Consider the following 22,232-nt stretch of genomic DNA (forward strand, 5'->3'; position numbering starts at 1 on the left):
ACATGTACAACCAAGGCCATTTCAATCTCATACAAATACAGTTAGAACAGCATAATCTCTGTCCCCAACGGTAACAAATGGCAACCAAGCATTTTCACTTATTTGTGAATCTCTATTAATCTAGGTCAAACATGATTTGTGAACCACTGGTATTATAAACAGCAGGGGGCATTTACAGACCTGAACGCAACAAGCGGAGACTGGGCGGGATGCTGGAGTGAGCGCACAGCCAGAGAGGGGAAGAAATGAAGAGCTCTCACTCTGCCCCTGTTTCCGTGTAGCCTACCACAGCTGTCATCTCGGAGCACGGCGGGAAAAATGCAGACCAGACTCAAATCTTAATGAGTGGCCATTCATGGAAAAATTGCTTTCCTTCCAAATCTTCCAATTAAACATCTAAATTGGATTGAGACCAAATTACACACAAGCCACTAGTAGGCCGTGTAGGCTATAGCTAGTTGTCGAGAATAAACAACTTTGCTTCAGATCTATCCTGATTAGCTAGTTGCTATGGCAATGCCATGTTTAGGCCTGTGTCATCTCTGTGAGGCAGATTAGGAAGAGGGGAGTGCCTGTGTGAGGGTTCATGCCCACATTTGCAGACGGAAATTGGGCCTGTTTTTTCCCTCTTAAATCTTGAGTGAGTCATCGTCTTAATAGACAATCTTTGGCAGAGCTCAGGTGCGCATCCCTCAGCAGGTGCGCGCGACTCGCCACTGCCTAGTTACAACCGCCTGGCAGGAAGAAAGATTTCCCAAGTTGGTTCCCATGTCAGCACCAGCACAGACACCGGACAGCTTCCTTTAAACTCGGCTTTAGCTGTTTGTTTTGGTTTTTTAAGGTTATAGTTAAATCAAAGGATATTGTATTTTAGAAGTTACGTGAAGGAAGGTGGAGGGAAGGCAGAAAAATGGGTAAAAAAGAGGAGAAAAGTTCGGACTCCGAGTATGGTGAGTTGACATCGCCCGTTACCTGGGGGCCGATATGTTTTCTGTTTGACATCAAAATATCTATCAAGCCACTGTGAGAAAAAGGTTCATCTGTTTGTCTTGTCTATCCCTGAATTCTGGGTCACAGGAAAATTATGTGATTTTGAATATCCCATGTGATATTCGCAGTTATGTTTTTTCCACATTAATTTTGTCATGTGATATTAGGCTATTTAAAGTTAATAGGCATTTGGATCAGTAGTGTTGACAAAAAACTCTGCTCTTTATACATTTAAACCCAAGGAGTTTAGTTTAGATGGATTTATGATCAATAGTAAGGCAAACTCGTCTACCAACAAGAAAAACAGAAAACTTTCCCTCAGGCCATACAGACTACTGATTTGTTTTTGTGTTTGAACAAGATAGTGATGTGTGCCTACGATGTCATCAATAATAACCCTGATTTGATCATTTCCAGGACAGCTAAGTTTAAAAAAAAAAAAAAAAAAAAAAATCACAATTAAATTCCAGCTGAACCAAAACATGATCCTTCTTATCCATTTCCTGGGTAAATCCACACATTACCTAAAGAAGAAACAAGCCTCAAACATTTTCCTTTCATAGATAACTTTGTTTTAATTAGGCTACAACTTAAATAGCCTAATGAACAGTATCTTAATTTATTAAGATAGTTAATAGATAGTTAATGAATCATATTGTGAGCTGAGCATGTTCTTACAGTCAGCCCTATTGTGTAATTTCACTTTACTTGTTGGTAAAGTGAACCATTAGAATAAAGGTGATTACTTTCACTGCTGTTTTTCTGTCAGCTTTATCACAGTATAAAAAATAAACTGGCCTTTTCATTCAGGTAGATTACTGCTGGTTTACAAAATGCTGATCAAACCCATGCTGGCTTTTTTATGCTGTGAATGAGATGTATATCTTTATTATGTTGTTCAGTGTTTATGCATGAAACAAAAAGACACAGAGGAGGAAGTTGGAATTGTTTTTTTAAGTCACTCACAGTCAACACAGCTCTGATGTGAGTTCATTGGCTTCCTGCTCAGGTGTTTGCAATTATTTTGTATCTACTAAAGGGGAAACTGTATGCTGAGGGCTACACCCTGTAGAAGACTGTTTGTGCTGCTACACATGGGTTGTAACCCAGTTCTATTTTAACATGCACAAGCTTTGTCTATGTTTTTAAGAATTTCACCATGAAATAGCCATCTGAATAAAGGCTTTTAAACTTTTTGCCAGAAGAGTGCCTTGGACCTTTCTTCTTTTTTGAACAGCTCTGATTAATTTTAAATCTGGATGAACTCATTTTAAACCCTGTTTTACTAAACCCTGATATAAATTTAAACCTTGTTGGTGCAGTCCACCCTTAGTTTTCAAAAGGAGAGATTGTGTGACGACGCCTCGGTCCTGGCGAGTTGTTGTCTTTGCTGCTGAGACGGTGTAGGCCTACCCGGCACCATGATTTGCATTTGCAGCTCAGCAGTATGTAGCGAGCGCAGCAGATCTCCATCTTCCTGCCTCCCTGTTTACTCTTGTTGTTGGCATTTGGATGTATCGATAGAGTCATGAGTCTATTGACAGTCTGGGAGGTTTACAGAGGCTAAACAAACCCTCCCTACAGGTAAATAGTCAGTAGGATTTCAGGTCGTCTCAGTGTGGTTTATGAAAAGAAGCAGAGAATAGGAGGATGACAAAGGAGTGTAAAAAAAGTGTTGGAGCTGACAGTTTAGTAATCCATGGGAGTATGTGTGATGACCTGACCTCAGTATTCAAAACTGCATGTAAATCCACTTATACTCATCACCAATTTGTTTTCTAATAGGGAAGCTGCCCCCTAGGAGTTCTCTAGTATTGTGCTATAGCCCGCAGGAGGAAGTAGAAACGCCAGTGAACGTTGAATGTGAGGCCACCTGTAAGATTCATTGCTGTAATCTGAGGTTTCAGGCCGTCTGTGGTTGCCCAATAAAGTTGCGTATTTATTTCTTTGTCACATCCGTTTGTTTTCTTGTTTGAAGCTATGTCACATTCAATCTTTTTTTTTTTTTCCTTCCTGGTCAGAACCTGTTGACACACACTCTCGGTGTTGAGAAATAAATCACTTTCCGGAAGTAGTTGTTGGAAGGTTACTAGTGCCAAGACACTGACCTGCAAATCATTGACTAGAAAATGTGTTGAGGCGCAGCAGAAAAGACTGGAGAATCTGATTCTAAAACGTAGTTAATATAATGAATAAAGCTGGAGAATGATTGAAAGGTTTTACTCTAAAATGCAGTATATCCATTTTAAATACAATGCTTGAAATTCATCACATAGTAATATCCACAAAATGTTGGTATTTGGTCTGCAAAGGATTACAAATATCTTCCTTATATGAGTTTTACTTTCATGCCAGCCTTTTGTAAGTAGATGCAGAGTAGATGTCCCTTTTTTCAACTGGTGGACATCTAATTTTGGAATGATTTTTTGTGGAACAATCACTATGAAATTGAAACAGATGTACAGCAGCTTTTTATTTTGTTAAACTGGCGGTCATGACTCATGATCATACAAGCTAAACCAAAATGGTTTTCAGGTAGAGACCACACTTTTTTTCTGAGTAGAGACCACACTTTTTTTTTCTCTCTCTCTCTCTCTCTCTCTCTCTCTCTCTCTGGTATAGCCCTATGTATAGATCACCAATTAACCATGTTTCAGCCGTGAGACTGGTAAACAGGAGTGTGGTTTCAAATACATTAGCGCTCTAATCTTTTCAGTATTGTGTTCCTTCAGTCATTTTAGAGGATGGTGCAGTTTCTACCTTAAATCATACAGTCTGCGTATCATTTTAATTAGTTGACTTATGGCATCCTTTAAGCCCAGTGAACCGTCTCCTTGTTTGAAATATTGAATTGCTGCCACAAATATATAATCATTGATTTTTGATTCATAGTTTTCTTCAACTCGTGTCAAGGGAAACTAAAAATAGAGACTCATTCGCTCTTTTGCGTCACTCCTCTTCATCCAAGGTCAAGTTATGACTCTCGCTCCCGCCCCGGGTTCTCAGTATTTTTGCCAATCCTATAGCTATAAAAAATGTTCTGTCTGGGGTTCAAAGTTTTGCAGGTTTAACACCGGTCCTCCGGCTCTTTACGAGAGCATAAATGCTGAAAAATGTCACGGGGGTCACAGTGAGCCAGTTTCCAGGCTGTAATTTACTCCAAACAGACAGCAGTGTCCTGGCAGGGTGAAATCTGACACTCAGTGCAGATGAACAGGTTCCTTTGTTGAGAAGCATTCGTATTGCTCCCCCGCTGTCTTTCATTTTAAATAAGTATCACACAAATAAAGGCAAGGGAAACAGCTGATGATCATATGAATACTGATGTGTGACTGATGTTTGACATTCGCTCTCTGTTCTTATTTAGATATGATGCATATCAGATATTATCAACCAATTTTGAAGCACAGACCTCTAAGATATGGAAATGCGGTTTCAAATTTGATCTTGGATGCTGCATCTGGCATTTTATGCGCACATTTCTATCACTTTGGATGATGGGTATCTGCCATTTTATTGTGTATTCGCCTGCCGCTCGCACTCCTTTCCAAGGTTATACTAAAACTCCAGGGAAGTAGTTTCTAAAATTCAGAGTTCATTGGCATGTGTAAAAGTAAAAAAAAAAGGGTTTATTGGTACCAATTTTGGGGGTATTCAGTTAACTCATTTAGTAGACTGTATCTGGGACTGTACCAATCTTATCGCCCTATGAATAGCCAAACATTGCATCCTGTTTTAAGCTTTGCATCCTGCTCACAAGGCCTGATGTGACTATCTGTTTGCCATCTTGACACACTTCACATTAATCCCTATACAAATAATAGCCAGTGAGGATAATTTTACTGTAGTTGGTCTGAGAAATGCTAATCGTTCGTGAGCTGGCTCGCAAAAAATTTGCCTGGAGACTCATTCTTTATCAAAAGCTTGCTCATATTTGCCTGGGTCAGATGCAAATATGATCTTGATTATAATGCCTAAAAATGTGTTATTGACGTGCTGTAGGGGCAAAGCAGCAAGTAGCCTACTCTGCTGTTTGTTACATTTCCTGCCAAACAGGATAATGTAAAGGAAGGTAATTGACTTGAGTATCACGACTGGAATGTTTTCTGTCGGGAGCAACACAAACAAGTTTTCAGATGGTTTATTCTTCTGTAGTTTCAAATAAATCACCATGACTCTCCCATTTCCTAAAGCCACACTTTGAATTCAAATTCTATTCAAATGACTCCCTGACTGTTTAAATCCACTGCCTTAACTCAGGTTTTTTTACTTTCTCTTTACTCTCTCTTTCCCAAAATCACACATGAAGAAACGGCTCGATTATGTCACAATCAACTGAATAATGATTGATTACTGTTTAGTTAGTTATGGGATGAATGGCAAACCCAACCCCATGCGTTTCTGTGGTTGTTCTTGCTCTGCTGGCCTTTCGCTTTGTTCCAGGAAACAACTCTGAGATATTTGTTTCCTGTAATAGTGTTGCCTCTGTGATGACATCCAACCCATAAAAAAATGAGGTCCTTGTCTTTTCTCTCGTTCAGTTTCCTCGTCCACTTGCACTGTCATACATTAACTCCTGAGGAACTTAACAAGGCTCCCTACTTGTTAGGACTTCAGGTGTTTACATTCATTCCCTATGATACCTATCTCCTCAACTAGCTAACCTACCCCTTACCCTATTTCTAAACTTAACTATCGAACCCCTAATGGCCCTTTTTCAAAGTGAGAACTAGCCAAAATGTGCAAAATTCGCATTTCCCCACAAAGTCTTTACTTTTTATGCATGTACTCTTCCCACATTCCCACGTGTGTGTTCACACACACACACACACACACACACACGCATACACACAGATTTAATCGGTAGCGGAGTTCCAACTTTAGTGCTATTATAAAAAAAATGATACGCCCTAATGTGCCCTTGATAGTCTGTCCTAAAAGTATAAACAAGGAACCTGGTGAGAAATGTTAGATGGCAAACAGCCAGTATGTCAATAAAGGTAATTGTATGTGTGTGATAATTTGCCTATACTGAATCAAGTGGGTTTAATGTTTACTTTCCATTAACAGCCATTTAGTGAAGCCTTGTGTGTTCTGTCAGTGATTGACTTGTTTTACTGTTTTCTTTTCCCAGGAGAACCTGCTCAGTTTGACCCTTCCTTCAGAGGGCCCATACATAAAAGGTGAATCTCTGGCTATATTGTCGTCCCAGTTTACTCACTTAAGCCTCCTCTAATCCCAAACCTCAGTCTGGCTGTAAGGTTTCTGATGTGCTCGTCTTTGTGTGTGTAGATCTGTGTGTTTGCTTTACAGCATGCCTGTGTTTGCTGAGTGCTTATTGACTGATAGGATCACATTTGTCTCTCTGTCTCTCTTTTCTCCCTCAGAGGATGCACGGATATCATCTGCTGTATTCTGTTCATGGCGGTCATCCTCGGCTACATGGTGGTTGGGATTTTAGGTGAGACCAACCTGGGAACGCCAACCCGGACCTCTGAATCTGCCTCGTACTCGCATTGATATCATCACTCGTCATTTTCCACCATTTTTGTTTTTCTGGACCCGTCTTATTCACTCCGCTTTTGCCACTCAGTCTTTCTGTCTCTTGCTCTCCTGTTTTCTCTTTCACTGTTTTTTACTTCAGTCTTTTCCTTTCTTTGTCTCTTTCTCTCTCTCTCTTTCTTTCTTTCTTTGTCTCTTTCTCTCTTTCTTTCTTTCTTTCTTTCTTTCTCTCTCTCTCTCTCTCTCTCTCTCTCTCTCTCTCTCTATCTATCTCTCTCTCGCCGAGAGAGTAGGATTGGGGTCAGACCTATAGGCATTACAATGAGTAGTGAGAGTTTATAAGAACAATTCTCCCACAGAAGAAAGAAACTGTAACCAGCAGTCCTGTTGGGGTCGAGGGAAACCGAGACTTCCTATTGTATAGACCGTTGTACAGTTTACACATGCATTTTGGCAGCAGAAACAATGGTGGAGTGCAGCTATGCAGGGTCACTAAGCATCAAAGATGGGGAGTGCTACCTACACAAATTGACTCAAACGGTGATCTGTATGCGGTTACTGAATGGGTGGCAGACACCACAATGTGGCCTTCTGTTCAGTGGCAAGTTACGCTGTATATGTATTTGATGGAGAAACCTAGCATACGCTTCAAAGAGAAATTAAGAGCATACGTGTCTGTAGCTGCTCAGGAGTACAGTCTGTGGTCATGCACAGGATGTTGCATACATAAAGTCTGTCTTGAAGTCAGATTTTCTCCCCAGCCAATGACAAAGACACAAGACTGCAATGTGTGAGCTTTGGGTTATAATAGACAAACAGAAAATCCACATCCTAACAGGGAATTTTACATCCATGGCAGCCTAAGTATTGTCCAGTTATGTTTTGCTGCTGGGGGTGACATCCGATGAGAAAAGGCACTTCTCTGTAAAAATGGTCTCAGAGTCACAGATGCAGCTGCTATGCAAACATGAATTAGGCTCCTCTGTTTTGGACTGATGTCATTTAGCTGCCAAGTTACTTGTTCTCTCTCTCTCTCTCTCTCTCTCTCTCTTTCTCTCTCTCTCTCTCCTGCCCATCATTTTATGGCATCTGATGACAGTATAGCCCCTTTCACACATGAAACCCGTAAAATTGCTGTTGTAATTTTTCCAGTAAAGGTAGCAGTTTCTGTTGTTCACACAATACATGCCTTTCTGCTTTTTATGCTACCATTCACACAGTACTGGGAATACTGTTAAATTCCACTGTTGTCATTTCCTGGAAATTACGTTTAACCGCTGGAGTCACTGCAGTTTGTCTCCGTCCGCCCGCACTCTGAGGATCTCTCTTATTTCCACGTCTGTACAATTAGACATTTTCGTCAAAAAAGTAAAACTACAGCCTGTAGTATAGTGGTTGGACAGTTTGACAACAGAGCATCCTAATGTTGTGCTGCTCGTGCCGTTAATATTCTGACATCATTCACACCTACGGTCAATACGGAACTTTACTAGTAACGTTACAACGTCTTGAGCTGGGAAATTGTCAGAACTGATTTACTGGCATTTTGACCCCCATTCCTTTTCACACATGAGGGCGTGGCGTTACACAGAAAAGGCTGCAGGTGTGAAAGGTTTTGACTTCTTGTCACTCTCCTAGTATGACCACAATCCTGCAGCGTCACTGTGACAGACTGACCTTTTTAAAACCGAGGTTACAAAGTGCACACATATCACATATCACACATATCACAAAAGACAAAAACAGAAAACCAGACACAATTTCAAGACAACAGCAAAAATAACAGCTTCAAGAGCCATTGAATCTTGGGACATTTTTTTTTAATGATCAGCAAGTCAGATAATCTGATATCAAGAAGAAGACTGTTCCATAGTGTCGGGGCAAAGACAGGCAAATGCACAGACCCCCTTCAGTTTAAGCCTTGTGATAACCAGCAAACCTTGGTTAGAGGACCTAAGAGACCTCATGTTTTTATAGGGAGACAACAATTCTGAAATATATTCAGGGTCTTCACCTTGTAGTGCCTGGAATGTAATTACAAGAATTTAAAAATGAGTGAGTATTAGATGAGTTATCAATCATCATTAAAATGAACACTAGAGTGACAGCCTCACCAGTCCCTATCTTTAGATGTGATTTCAATGGGTTGTCATGTATATTTTAACTAATCCAGTACCAAAGTTGTTATTTCTGACAAAGTTTCAAAATTAGACTACTCCATTAAAATCCCCAAAACATGACTTTATGATTTTTCTTATGGCGGTGCCTGTTGATCCCTCCATTGGGTGCTTGTTTGATGCATTTTATACATCAAAGTAAAAGCTGAAGAAATGCCTTGCAAGTGAACGTCCCACACCGCTGTTGAATCACCACTCAAAAAAACCACTTAATCACCACAATGGAGAATAGAAAAGTCAATCTTCACATGCAATTTATCATCTCAATCACTGTGCCTTTCACATTTTCTTTCTTCACTGTTTGGAGCATCTGTAGGGGGTTCTTGACATGTTTTTTTTTTTTCAGTAGTTGTTTTTTTTTACCTGTTCACTGGCTGTGTACAAAAACAACCTACTGTTACTACAAGTGATACAAGTGGGTGGAACACATCAAAAGGCTCCCAGATGCGTCAGCGTGTAACCTCAACAATGAATTACGCTTTGAGCTACGAGCAGCTGATCTCCATGTGAACACGCACTCAGTGGCTTTTTTTTTGTTTTTTTCTTTATTGCCCCGTCATCAAACACGTTCCAACACACCGGGCCCTCGCTCTTATCTAGAGTCAATAGAGCGGCCCGATAGTGAACGAGGTCACCCGATGTGGGCAGTGTGTCAACAACTCAATGTGTTCCAAGCCATCAGCTGTTTCCTACATTGGAGACAGTAATGTTCAAAAGCAAGGGGGATGGCTAAGGTGGATTTGTTGTGGTAATTGACTGAAAAAATATGAGGCCAGTGTTGACAACTTAGTGACTGGATTTATTCCCCATCAACAGGATATTCCTTCTCCCCAATATACACACGGAGTCAAGGAATAGCCCAGCTCGAGCTTGTGTGGGTGTTTGGCTAAATTCAAATTCAAAAAGTCAAATCCAAGTGTAATGAATTGGCAAATGCAATCAATGTACAGGGGTTTTTGTGGATTAGCATTAAGTACACAGAGGGAAAACAGGCCCTCATCCTCATTGTTCTTGTCTGCAAGTGCCAGACATGCATAGCTAAATGGAGATAACGCGGCGTGACCAAGTAATAATGACTCATTAGCTTTTTACGTCATTTGACTTTACTTTGTTCTTCTTATCTGTATGTTAATGTTTGTTTTTTTTTCCATCAGCTTGGCTCTATGGAGATCCGAGACATGTTCTCTATCCGCGAAACTCAACCGGATGGTTCTGTGGCATTGGGCCGAATAAGTAAGTTAACCTCAGTAAGGCTGATGTGGAAATGTAGCTCTCTCTCTCTCTCTCTCTCTCTCTCTCTCTCTCTCTCTCTCTCTCTCTCTCTCTCTCTCTCTCTCTCTCTCTCTCTCTCTCTCTCTCTCTCTCTCTCTCTCTCTCTCTCTCTCTCTCTCTCTCTCTCTCTCTCTCTCTAATACAGCATTATCTTTCTCTCTGTCCTCCTTTTCTCAGAGACCGACCCAATGTCTTCTACTTTGATATTCTCAAATGCGCCACATCTACCAACATAATGGCAGCTGCTCTGGACGGTTTCCAGTGTCCCACCACACAGGTAGAGAGGCTTACTTGATTTTCTAGTTTCTAATCCTGCTGGACCATTTGATTCACTGATGGCATACTGCATGAGTCATCACCTGTCTTCATAACACACCTTCCTGCTTCTGTGTCTTTGTTACATTTGAATACATAAGCAACAATTACTAAGCCCTTTTTTTTGACCAGCTTCAGGTTTTCACAGAGTAATATTGCCCCTTTTCATTGCCCATAGTTGTGCGTGGAAGAATGCCCCGATATGTTTTGGGCTCTGAGGTTAGATGCCTATCTTCCAGGAACGAAACCACAAGACTTTTTCAATCAAAGCCTCTGTGTGCCATCCCTAGACCTGGCAAATACTCCCTTGGTAAGTCCCAGTCTGCCGTCTTGTGCTGATCTGTGTGTCCAGAGCGACAACTCTCTCTAGAGTAGAAATTGCTGTGTATGAAATGAACCGATGAGAGTGGTTGCCCTGCACTTCAGTCAGCGTTGGTAACCTGATTCTACCTGTGTTTTATTCTGTGTACTTGTGATTTAAACACCACAGGTTAACTGTGTTTATTTTTCAGAGTGTTAAAGAAATAGTGGACAGAGAGCTGTGTCCTTTCTTCTTCACCCCCACTACCCCAGGTCAGTGGAACTGCTCATATACACTAGAATCCATTAATCTTCATTTTAGAAGCATTGCGGGTCTGGCAATAGTAAACGAATGATAATTGTGTAATTGCTGGTGTAATGGGTTTCATGCAACTGCCTGTGTGTTTATGTTTATTTGTTTTCAACCTAAAGCTAGTGAATTTGTACTGCAAATATCTGTCAATTTATGTATTTAACTGTTTCAAAGTTAAATGGGTGTTTTTAGTTTATTTCTCTGTATGTTAAATGGAAGATGGCTTGTGGTGCAAAGCAAATTACAGAGAGATCTACCAATACATTATCATTTAATCTATTTAATTTCTGTTTTTTTTTCCCCCACGATATCTAGTGCTGGGAAGATGTTTACCCAATATCGCAGCACTGGGCAACGTTCCTTCATACTTTTCCGAGATTCCAGGCTTGTCCCCCGTCATCAATGACACAATCGATACCATCAAGAATGGCACTGGGTAAGATGCAGTGGTTTTCCTAACCTCATCATACTTTGATTAAATACAAAGCAGACCTTCCAAACTTGCATATAGGGTAGCTTCTCACCTGTTCTCACAAATAGATTGTGCGGAGAGTGACACAAATGACACATCTGCATGCACGTTCACTCACACACACATGCACATGTTAATACATACACACACACTTGAATAACCCGTTCTCTTTCTGCCTCTTATCACCAGCTCAGGGTCTGCGACTGCGTGAGTTTTCTGTATTGACCGTTAATGTCTAGCGGGATGTAGATGTAGCTCTGCCTTAGATGTGTGAAACGTTCTTTTGGGGAACTTGCAGAATTAGAGCGTGGTTGTGTAATGCTCTTACACCCTGCAGAGAAAACATACACACACACACACACACCGTTCCTCTTTCTCCCACACACACTCTCTGCTAAGTGCCTATAAGCTTATCTCTTATCTTTTTACCCTTGCTTTAATAGTGTCTAATCAGGGATGTAGTGGAGTGTAAACCCACCTAAACACAGTCTACCCACCTTTTTAGGCTTTATGACCAGATGTCCTAGTGTACATCATAGCAAGTAGTATCAAACTGATGTCAGTTTCATGAGGATAGGATCTTCTAACAAAAAAAGTGTACATTAATGCTTTTCTAAAAGGATAATTGATTTTTTTAATATATATTGGTGGCTGCCTTATGATGATCACTGACTGGAAATCATAGTTTACCCACCTTTTTACTTACCACTACATCACTGTGTCTAATAGTATCTTTAGTATCTTGCAATATGCTTTGAATACATACAGTAAGCTTTATGTAGTCTCTCTTTTTTGGCTTTAGAAAATACCTCCGTTAGTTTCTCCTTTCTTTTCTCTTTCTGTTTTATTCTTTTTTTTCCCCAAGCCTTTGCTGCTCGCTGTTGTTATTTGAAAGGAGAGCTGTCACCAACACAGTGTCTCCTTGCCTTTGTCTTCACTAGGGACATTGTGAACGGCTTCAATGCCAGGGAGATTGGCGTCCGAATCTTTGAGGATTTTGCGTCGTCATGGCCGTGGATCCTCATGTGAGTTGCCCCGCAGGACTAGACCACACACTGCCCCCTAAAGGCAGATTTACATAGAAAAAAATAACATGAGATGATACAGATATTAACATCAAATAAGTCCTCTTCTGTAAATGTGTCCATTCATTGCCACTGTCCCACTGTGAGAGACATTTCCATATTTATGGTTCAATTAGCAGTTTCAACTTGGTTTCACTCTGCATTCCACATTTTGCACTCCTACATATTATCTCTTGCATTCCTTTGTATGTATTCACACGTATTGCTGCTGCGTAACGTTTTATGTGTTTACCAGATCTTAGTGCTCCGTTCCTGTCTCCAGAAGAGACAGGACTGATAAGACAGCAGCCCCTCCCTAACGCACTCCTGAAAATCATACTTAAATCCTTTTTTTTGCTTCACTGTTCAGAGAACTTCTCTCTGTGCCGCACGCTGACAAATAACCTTTATTGAAAGAACACAGAGATCTCAGCTTGAATTCTTCTTTATTGAACAAGTTTTCTCTATCACCCATTCAGAAAAGTCTGTTTTGGTCAGTGCCGGATTTATTAAATGTGTAATGCAGAGTTGAATTCTTCACATTGCTAAGATCATAGAGGTAAAACAGATAATGTCACAAGAGGCATGGATGCTACTTTGAAATGATGTCAAAGAAGTATGCAATTATTAGTTATCAGTACCTTGTACAGTTTCTGTCCCACCCAGTGCAGTCTGTGGTCCCACCACCACATATTTCCAATTCACAAATTACCACGCTCAGTTAAGTTACAAAACTTGAACCTTTAATATGTGACAGGTGTCGTAGTTTTCAACCTTCCTCTCTCTGCTTTTCTTAACCCCTTTTTTCTTTCGTCTTCTCCTTTCTTCTCCTTTTTCCGTTCTCCTCTCCTCTTCCAGTGGTCTGCTGATAGCCATGGTGGTCAGTATGCTGTTCCTGTTGCTGCTGAGATTCACCGCTCCAGTCATGGTGTGGGTGCTGATCATAGGAGTACTGGGAGCAGGGGCCTACGGTAAAACCCTCTGTTGGAGTAGTACTTCAGACAGGTGGAGGATAGGAAAAATAGAGACTGATGAGGATTGAAGGTCTAGTTACTCTTGAATGAGAAACTTTTTCTTATTAACAGGTAGCTCAGACGTTGTGTTTGTATTTTGTGTTTTGGTTCCTAACTAAAATGTAGTTAATTAAGGGTTAGGGTTAAGCGAATTACTTTGTTGTGACAAGAGTATGTTAGCCTTTGGATTGTTGTATTTCCTGTTGAACTGTTTCTTTTTTTCATGTAGGGATATGGCACTGCTACTGGGAGTATGATAACTACAAGACAGCCTCTGCTACCATTACCGACATTGGCTTCACCACCAACTTCAACGTTTACCTGCAAGTCCAAGAGACCTGGCTGGCCTTCTGTGAGATACTTTTAAAAATGTTTTCAATATTGATGCACTGAAGCATGCCTGATTTCACTTATCAGATGCTTAAGGGGATACTTTGGCATTTTGAATTTTAGATGTTGCTGTTTTATTTCACTGGACACATTTTGGGGGGGAAATTTTTACATTTGTTCATTTTAGTTTCCCCTAAGTGGTTTGTTAACTTTCTTGTGGCAGTTTGAATCTTTCCCTTGTTTTAGAGTTCACATTTTTAGGTTTCTTAACACTTGCTTTTTCTGTTATTCTTCACACACTTTTCCCCACTCTCTTCCTCTCCTCTCCCTCAGTGATAATCATATCTGTGGCGGAGGCAATCATCCTCCTGACCATCATCTTCCTGCGGACCAGAATCCTCATAGCCATTGCCCTCATCCAGGAGGCTAGCAAGTGAGCTTTCATTGGATAAAATACAGTGTTGTCCTGAGGATTTACTAATTACTAATTAACCTAACGTTAACCTGTGCCTGTTAATTCTAAATGTTGTTAATCTTCAAGTGATTCATTTGAAGGTTCATTAGGTTCCTTAGATAATACCTTCCAGTAATATTTCAATTTACAGGGGAACATTTAGAACATTTACTCGTTTTAACAGTCATACCTGAATTCATCCACATTCAACAACCAATACAGGCTGACCCAGAAAAAGCATGGTGATGTTATATATGATAAGATTTTTAATTTTGACTTAACATTTATTGATTTTGAGAGTTGAGGGGGGAAAAGCCTATGGATACCAAGGGCTGCTAATGTTAACTATTGCTAAACTTGTATGGATGTATACTTGATCAAAAGTGACAATGTTCTTCTAAAATTAAATATTACTAAGATGTTTTCAAACATGTCAAACTATTTATTCCACAGGGCAATCAGTCACATGATGTCCTCTCTACTGTACCCTCTGGTCACCTTCGTTCTCCTGCTGGTGTGTGTCGCTTATTGGGGCGTCACTGCTCTGTATCCTTTCATACTGTGTGTGTGTGTGTGTGTGTGTGTGTGTGTGCGTGTACATGTGCTCACGTTTGTATGCCATATCGTACCATATCTCCATCTTCCCCTACTCAGTGTTAACCAGTTGCAGAGGTGAATCTCTGTCGCTGTTGTCACTCATCAGGCACTTGTTCTCCACTCCAGAGTGTCAGTACTTCACTTAACAGAGTGTGTGTAGATATCTGGCCACTTCAGGAGGCCCAGTGTACAAAGTGGTGGCTCTCAACGCCACTCAGGATGACTGTAAGAGCATCAACGGCACCGTGGATTGTGACCCTCAGGTGAGCGGGCAGGTGGAATATGGGCTTAGTGTGGATGGTACCTATATGATCTGTTATCATCTAATATACTGACCTGAAACACATGGACCATTAAGACTTGTGAGCATTGTATTGTATCCTTTAGTTGCTGCTGCTATGTCCTCTTCTCTTCTCTTCTCTTCTCTTCTCTTCTCTTCTCTTCTCTTCTCTTCTCTTCTCTTCTCTTCTCTTCTCTTCTCTTCTCTTCTCTTCTCCTCTCCTCTCCTCTCCTCTTCTCTCATCTCCTCTCACAACACTGCACGTAGTTGATTTTTAAAGCAAGATCCATCCTTCCCAGCAAAGCTCTCTCTACCTGTTTAATACTATTTTTGTTTTTGGTTGAATTTGCAAGTAGTCTACACAAGATGTGGGCATTTGGCTGTCAGGCATTTTTTCAAATCACTGGGACACAGTTATAGCTACAGTGATGTGCGAGAGTTAGGTGTGACGTGGCCGATCAGCAAAAACAATGGCTGATGTGATCAGTGGGAGGAAATGCGATCTTGTTGGTGTACAGCACCACAAAGGAGTTATAACCCAGTACAGTTGTGAATAATCTTATGAACCTCTTCTTTGCTCCATGTTGTTGCTCTCATTCCCTCTCTGGACTTGCTCAGACACACACTCTCCCCTTTCTCTCTCCCACCTTCCACCTCACTTTATCTTTTTTTGCCCTCCATCCATCCACTCATTGTCCCTCCCTCCATCTCTCCTCTCAGGGCTTCAACTCAACGACAGAGTATCCCGGCTGTCCATCGGCTAGCTGCATCTTTATCAAATACAACGACGAGGGTCTCCTCCAGAGGAACCTCTTCAACCTGCAGATCTACAATGTGGTGGCCTTCCTCTGGTGTGTCAACTTTGTCATCGCCTTGGGACAGTGTACGCTGGCCGGGGCCTTCGCCTCCTACTACTGGGCCTTCACCAAACCAGCTGATATCCCCACATTCCCCCTGACGGCTGCTTTCATACGCTCACTAAGGTAGGTTTGTTGTCATGGTATAGATGGGCGTTTCGGGAAGCCTGGTGGTTAGAGAGACCGCCACAAACTGCACTGCTTTGATAGTTTATATGTGCGGACTTACACATTTTAGAAGTAAAGAACATATCACCTTAACAATGATGACCAGGGTGGAAGAATTGGTGATGCCTCTCCCACTCTGACCCCTTTAGGCTGTATTTGATGAACATGTCCTATCAAAAGAGACCGTGGCTAAGATCCAATCAGTAGAGCACAATCCTATGTCCTCTGTACCCTGTCATGATATTCTCTTCATGGATAATTTTCCCTAAAAAGCAGCTTGTGATGCTGGGAAGATAATTTGGGTGTTTGACATCCCGTAGAAGTGTAAAAGGAACACTTATCTAGAAGTTAGGGTAGTTTGGAGAATACTTTCCATCCTCCCTGTATAGAGAACTTCACATATCCTACTGGCTGGTGGTGCTTTTCCCACTCTGGCTCCTAGAGGGCGTATTAAACCTACACAAGCAGTGTGGAAATAGACACCGGCCACTAGCCTAATGCTGGCAAACACAGACTGGCTGGTAAGGGTTTTTACTCTACCAGCCACTTTGACGGGTATACAGTAATTGTCTGCTAGATCTTTTTCTATTTTACTTGCAAAATGAGTTTCCTGCCATATGCACACAACCCAAACATCTTAACTGGGTTTAGTATACTGTTTAAATGAGGATTATCTACTGTATACAGAGATGTCTTCTTGATCATACTGTGATGCGATTCCATGATATGCTGCCCAGATACCCATATGATGCTGTAGCAAAGCAGAAGGGACATGAGATGAAATTATGTCTCGTCTTGCATCTGATAATCTGATCGTATAACCAATGTGCAGCAATTGCTAAATATGTTCATTTAGTTTTCATCGTCAAAGTGATTTCATCATTACAGTGATGCTTAAACATTTTTCATGATTGTACCTCCCCATGAAAAATGTTGCTTGATCGTTTTTTTTCTCATCATCAGGTTCCATGTGGGCTCCTTGGCGTTCGGTGCTCTGATCCTGACCCTGGTCCAGATAGTCAGGATCATCCTGGAGTACATTGACCACAAAACCAGATGTAAGGCTGCAGGACATAAAAGTCCCCCACTTAACCGTCTCCATCTCACCCTAAAGGATACTGTACAGTTTGTGTTTGCTTGTTTTATGTAACTTGTGCTGCAGTTCAAATAGGCTATCTGAGGCCTTAGTCTTGGGAAAGGGTCCAAGTGTGCTTTATTTCAATGCAACCTTCGTTCTTAGATTACAGATATCATGTATGAGTGCCCAGAGATAGTCAAGTGATTAAGGCTGATACATCTGAAGCCACACGTCTGCCCCTGCTGGTTTAGGATTGAATCTGGCCAGAGGTTTCTCTCTTGTGCCTCTCCTACTCTCCCTCCTTTCCTAGTTTACAATTATCTAACTAAATAAAGAATAAAAAATAGTGTGAGCTTCACATTTTCCTCTTAAGAACATGTCTTTACTTGAGAAATAAGATATGGTGAGTTTAGAATTATAAGGTTCTATCTGCCTTCAGGATAGTTCTGAGATATTGAGCTTCAAAGTTCTCAGCATCCATTGAGTTAAATTTGTTTTTTAGAAATTACAGACTCAAAAATCATTCTTTTCAAAAAACAATACTACACAGGTGTTAATAGACACTCATAGAAAAGGTTTATGTGACTAACTTAAGACAAAAAAAAAGTCAGATAGAACCTTATGATTCCAAGCAGGGTCACGATATTTAAGTTCATGGTGCTGTAAATCAAAACAAATGGTGATCTCAAACAAATGAAAAAGCTGCTAATGTGTCTGTGTGTGTTGCCCTCTCTCCCGCAGCGGCGCAGAACTGCTGCGCTCGTTTCCTCATGTGCTGCTTGAAGTGCTGCTTCTGGTGTCTGGAGAAGTTCATCAAGTTCCTCAACAGGAACGCATACATCATGGTCAGCACAACACTGATTATATTGAGCAGTTTTTTGCCCCTTTTTTTTTTAATCTTAATTATTATTACATTTAGTAGTAGTAGTAGTAGTGGTAGTAGTAGTAGTAGTAAACAAGTTTTTTAAACATTGTTAATACAAAGTGCTGTTAAATAAAAAGGGTAATAAATCAACACATAACTATAACTTAGGGAAGACTTGCACTACTGGCCCAGCAGAGCAGAAATGGCACATAAATAGAAGTAACACTGAAATTTGTTTTGGTTGTTGTTTAAATTTGTTTTTGTCAGATCAGTAGACATACTGTACATACAATATCACCATCACTGTGCTATGCCGATTTATTCTATCTCTCTGGATGTTAAATTTAACTTTGTATCATGTAGACCATTGTGTTTCCTAAAACCCATTGATCTTGTTTCCTTGACAGATCGCCATATATGGGAAAAACTTCTGCGTCTCAGCCAAAAACGCTTTCATGCTGCTCATGAGAAATGTAATAAGGTTGGTGCTGAAGTTTCTGTGCGCTATATGCTAAAGGAGTCCCGGTATGTGTATTCGGTGCCACCAGGCGACACTGTTGGTGTCTGTGTCGTGACCCGTCCAAAAACATAAAGAGCGTGTGTTTGAGAGGCTGGTGTCGTGTTTCCCTGACCCACTGCGTCTCCTCCCTCAGGGTGGTGGTGCTGGATAAAGTGACAGACCTGCTGCTGTTCTTTGGGAAGCTGCTGGTGGTCGGAGGAGTGGGTAAGCAAAGCAGAAGGCACATGCAAAACTCTGAAGAATGTGTTCAAGCAGTGTTTCATTTCTAAGCATTGGCTATATGCTGTAAGCTGTGGGACGGTTGGAAGTAGGGTTTGACCGATATGAGCTTTTGAAGGCCAGTATTTTTAGACTTGAAGTTGCCAATAGCCAGTATTTTGTGCCGATATATCTTTAAATTTGACCATTTTCATGCAAAAAATTATAAGTATTCAGTGTTCCCTCCAGAATTGTATTCTTGTCAGGGTGGAAAAGCCTCTGAAACAACATGGGACACTAAAACTCTCCACTGAAACCCAGACTAATGAAATTCTTTTAGGTGGGTTAGCAGCTCCTTAAGGCAAAGTGACCCACCACACATATTCAGTGGTAGGGGAAATTCTAGGATACATTACTGCCTTTAAATGAAGACATAATTTAGAAAAAAACTTAATTAACAATTAAATTAATAAATAAAATGTGAAAAATAACATTTCATTGCAGGTTTTACAGACCTGTTTTTATTTAGCTGTGGTCAGGGAGGCCATGGACGGCAATGACGGGCCAATATCCGATATTTAATTATGCTTTACCTGAATTCTTTAAGAGATTTGTAAATTCATTAGGAGATAATGAAGATAGCCAATAGAAGGCTCTTCCCTCTTTCAACAACTACTGTCAAGGTGATCTTGAGTGTGGGCAGTTCCCAGTTGTAAATATTAACTGTATGAGCATGAAGTAGGGTGTTGCTGGTAAGCTTTCCTTGGATAAATAAAAGTAAAAAAATTAATAAATTTAATATTCTGTGGGAACAAAAGGCCTCTCATCCCGTCTCAGTTTCTTTCCTGTGTGACTCGAGAGAAAATGGAAAGTCTGTCACTGAGACTTGTTACTAGCCTTTCAATCTTATCCTTGTTTTTCAGGCGTCTTGTCGTTCTTTTTCTTCTCTGGCCGAATACCGCTACCGGGCAACACCTTCCGCGTCGAAACCCTCAACTACTACTGGATGCCAATCATTGTAAGTGACAAATACTGGATAGGACTCCATAGAGGAGATGTAACTGAGCAGAGTTGTGTTCTTGTCTTTTAAGATGAGTTAAAGCTTTAAATTTGCCCAGTTCTATCTTTGAAGAGAGTTATTGAGATGCATGGAAGGAAATTAAATTTATTCCAAATCATGTGTTGGTTTTGAGGTCTAACTGTGCTGCTTGCCCTGTTTATTTATTTATTTTTTTATCTGTCCTGCTCCAGACGGTGGTGGTTGGTACCTACCTCATCGCTCATGGATTCTTCAGTGTGTACAACATGTGTGTAGATACACTCTTCCTCTGCTTCTGTGAGTATCCTTGAGCAATTTTTAAAAGTCTGTACTGTACGTGTTTATTTTATACACAAGGATAGTGAGTACAGTCATTCTGGATATATCTTCCATACCTGATACTATAACTAACTTGATATGAGATTAAAAAAAAGAATCATCCCCAAACTTTAGGCTCATAATGATCCAACAAATTATTTGCATGGACCATGACAAAATGATAAATCTGTTAATTTTTGTGGGGAAAGATTCTGGGACATGCACTAAATCTCAAATGATTTTCTTTTTCAGGGAACTACTTTTTAACTTATGTAATTTTTTAGCCAAATACTCATTTTTAACACTAGTAACAATAGTACTTCTACTTGAGTAAAACCAATCAATCATTTCTTACACACACACACACTCATGGTCTGTTTCTCATCACTCAACAACTCCCAAATGTTTTAATCTCTCTCTCTCTCTCTCTCTCTCTCTCTCTCTCTCTCTCTGTCTCTCTGTCTCTCTCTCTCCCCCCCCCCCCCCAGTGGAGGACTTGGAACGTAACGACGGATCGATGCAGAAGCCGTTCTTCATGTCCAAAAACCTGATGAAGATCCTCAACAAATCCAACAAGGGACCAAAAAAGGGCAAAGGAAAGGATAAATGAAGGGTTTTTTTCCCCTTTACCCAGAGTTATAGACGATACGGTGATACACACACACACACACACACACACACACACCAAACTGTGCCTTGAGTTAAGACAGCACACAATACTGTGTCACAGATTTTCACGTTCATCCAGATCTTTATTATTTGCATCTTATACCACTTCTTTTGTTTCCAGCTAAGTTTACACAAATTCAATTGCTGTTTTTGCACTTTTTCAATTATTGATTTTATTGTGTGTGCATATGGTGTTAATGGTTGTACATATGAAAGGTCTGAGCATGTGAGACTAAAGAATGTGAAATGTTACATAGTATCTTACATTATATAATTTAAATTTGACAAAATTATCTGATTTGGCACACATTAGAATAACTAAATGTGCCAACAACATTTTAAAAATTATGTTTAACATTTTCTCCTGTCCACTGTATAGCTGGTACAAAAACATTGTATCTCCACTGTGGACATTTTGAAGTTTGAGACTGAAGTGCCAGTTGGCATTAAGTAATCATGAAGCGAAGGCCAGTTAATCCTCATCAAACTGCCTTGAATATCGTCAAATATTTGGGCGTCAATGGAAAGATCTTTTTTGTTTTTTTTAGTTTCCTGAAACGTTGACCCTGACATATTTGTGTGCTGATAAAGTGTGAATCCCTCAGATGGAAGTTCTGAAACAAATGCAAATAATGTCTGTAGTTATCACACATTTTTAGAGATTTTTATTTGTAAAAAGATTGAGTTTTATAAATGAGGATATTTTTTATTAACACAATGTTGTAGATATCTATTGAAAATACTGTAATAAAATTGTAAATATGATTATAATACGTGGCTACTGTGTGTGCCAATCTTGTCAACAAACTACAGATTTGTTTATCTGTCATTACCTGTGTTGAAGGATTCCTTTAGTGAGGAGCTCACTCACTGTCTTCAGGGTTTGTTGTTTGTCCTTCGGAAAGTCTCCTATACAAGTAAACAGCCCTTTTGGGTCATGTGACTGTTTTCCGAGCAGATCCATAATAATTCAACTTGCATTTCTCTCTCTTTAACTCTCTCACACACGCACACAGAATCAGGTATTTAGCCATTATAATGCATGAACGCTTGACATGATCTATTCATTGCACTGCTGCATAGAAAAGCGTTTTCAATGCAGCATGGATGATTGATTCTAAACATTTGTTTTCCAGCAAATGTGTAAGGCCTCCTACAATACAGCAGTCTGCAATAAACCCTGAATCACTCCTCTGAGTCAGGCGTCCTGTCATGTGACCTTCGACACAGGAGACTCTTATCATGTGTTCATGCCATAGTTCAGAAGGTAGGCCTGAGTCGCACGTGTCTCTCGCTGAGCCATTTGTAATGCTGTTACACACCACAGTGTTGTAGCATGTTGTACATTAACTTGTGGAGGCACTGTAGGGGATTTAAATTTGAATGAGGGCTGTAATCAATAATTATCTGATTGAGGATATAAGGTGACAAATGCTTGAAG

The 22,232-nt window shown here is 40.4% G+C and overlaps 1 protein-coding gene across 1 annotated transcript; it reads left to right on the forward strand.

The window, feature by feature from the left end:
- Nucleotides 1-746: 746 nt before the first annotated feature.
- Nucleotides 747-21,666, forward strand: slc44a4 (solute carrier family 44 member 4). Its single transcript, XM_071898417.2, has 22 exons — nucleotides 747-950; nucleotides 6,125-6,173; nucleotides 6,378-6,451; nucleotides 9,824-9,902; nucleotides 10,119-10,218; nucleotides 10,435-10,566; nucleotides 10,769-10,829; nucleotides 11,185-11,305; nucleotides 12,283-12,366; nucleotides 13,264-13,376; nucleotides 13,648-13,770; nucleotides 14,082-14,181; nucleotides 14,656-14,748; nucleotides 14,960-15,062; nucleotides 15,800-16,062; nucleotides 17,068-17,162; nucleotides 17,924-18,027; nucleotides 18,455-18,528; nucleotides 18,701-18,771; nucleotides 19,689-19,783; nucleotides 20,017-20,101; nucleotides 20,611-21,666. Exons 1-22 carry the CDS (start codon nucleotides 911-913, stop codon nucleotides 20,730-20,732), a joined length of 2,181 nt encoding a protein of 726 aa, XP_071754518.1. The 5' UTR covers nucleotides 747-910; the 3' UTR covers nucleotides 20,733-21,666.
- The last annotated feature ends 566 nt before the right edge of the window (nucleotides 21,667-22,232 follow it).

This window comes from Centroberyx gerrardi, chromosome 19 (assembly GCF_048128805.1).
Source record: "Centroberyx gerrardi isolate f3 chromosome 19, fCenGer3.hap1.cur.20231027, whole genome shotgun sequence".
NCBI classification, from domain to species: domain Eukaryota; kingdom Metazoa; phylum Chordata; class Actinopteri; order Beryciformes; family Berycidae; genus Centroberyx; species Centroberyx gerrardi.

What these genes read in the sequence shown, in the direction of transcription:
- slc44a4 (XM_071898417.2), top strand. Translation starts at nt 911, where the DNA reads ATGGGTAAAAAAGAGGAGAAAAGTTCGGACTCCGAGTATG. An exon ending in AGAGGGCCCATACATAAAAG is followed by an intron (nt 6,174 to 6,377) that starts GTGAATCTCTGG and finishes TTTCTCCCTCAG; the next exon opens with AGGATGCACGGATATCATCT. An exon ending in TCCAGTGTCCCACCACACAG is followed by an intron (nt 10,219 to 10,434) that starts GTAGAGAGGCTT and finishes CATTGCCCATAG; the next exon opens with TTGTGCGTGGAAGAATGCCC.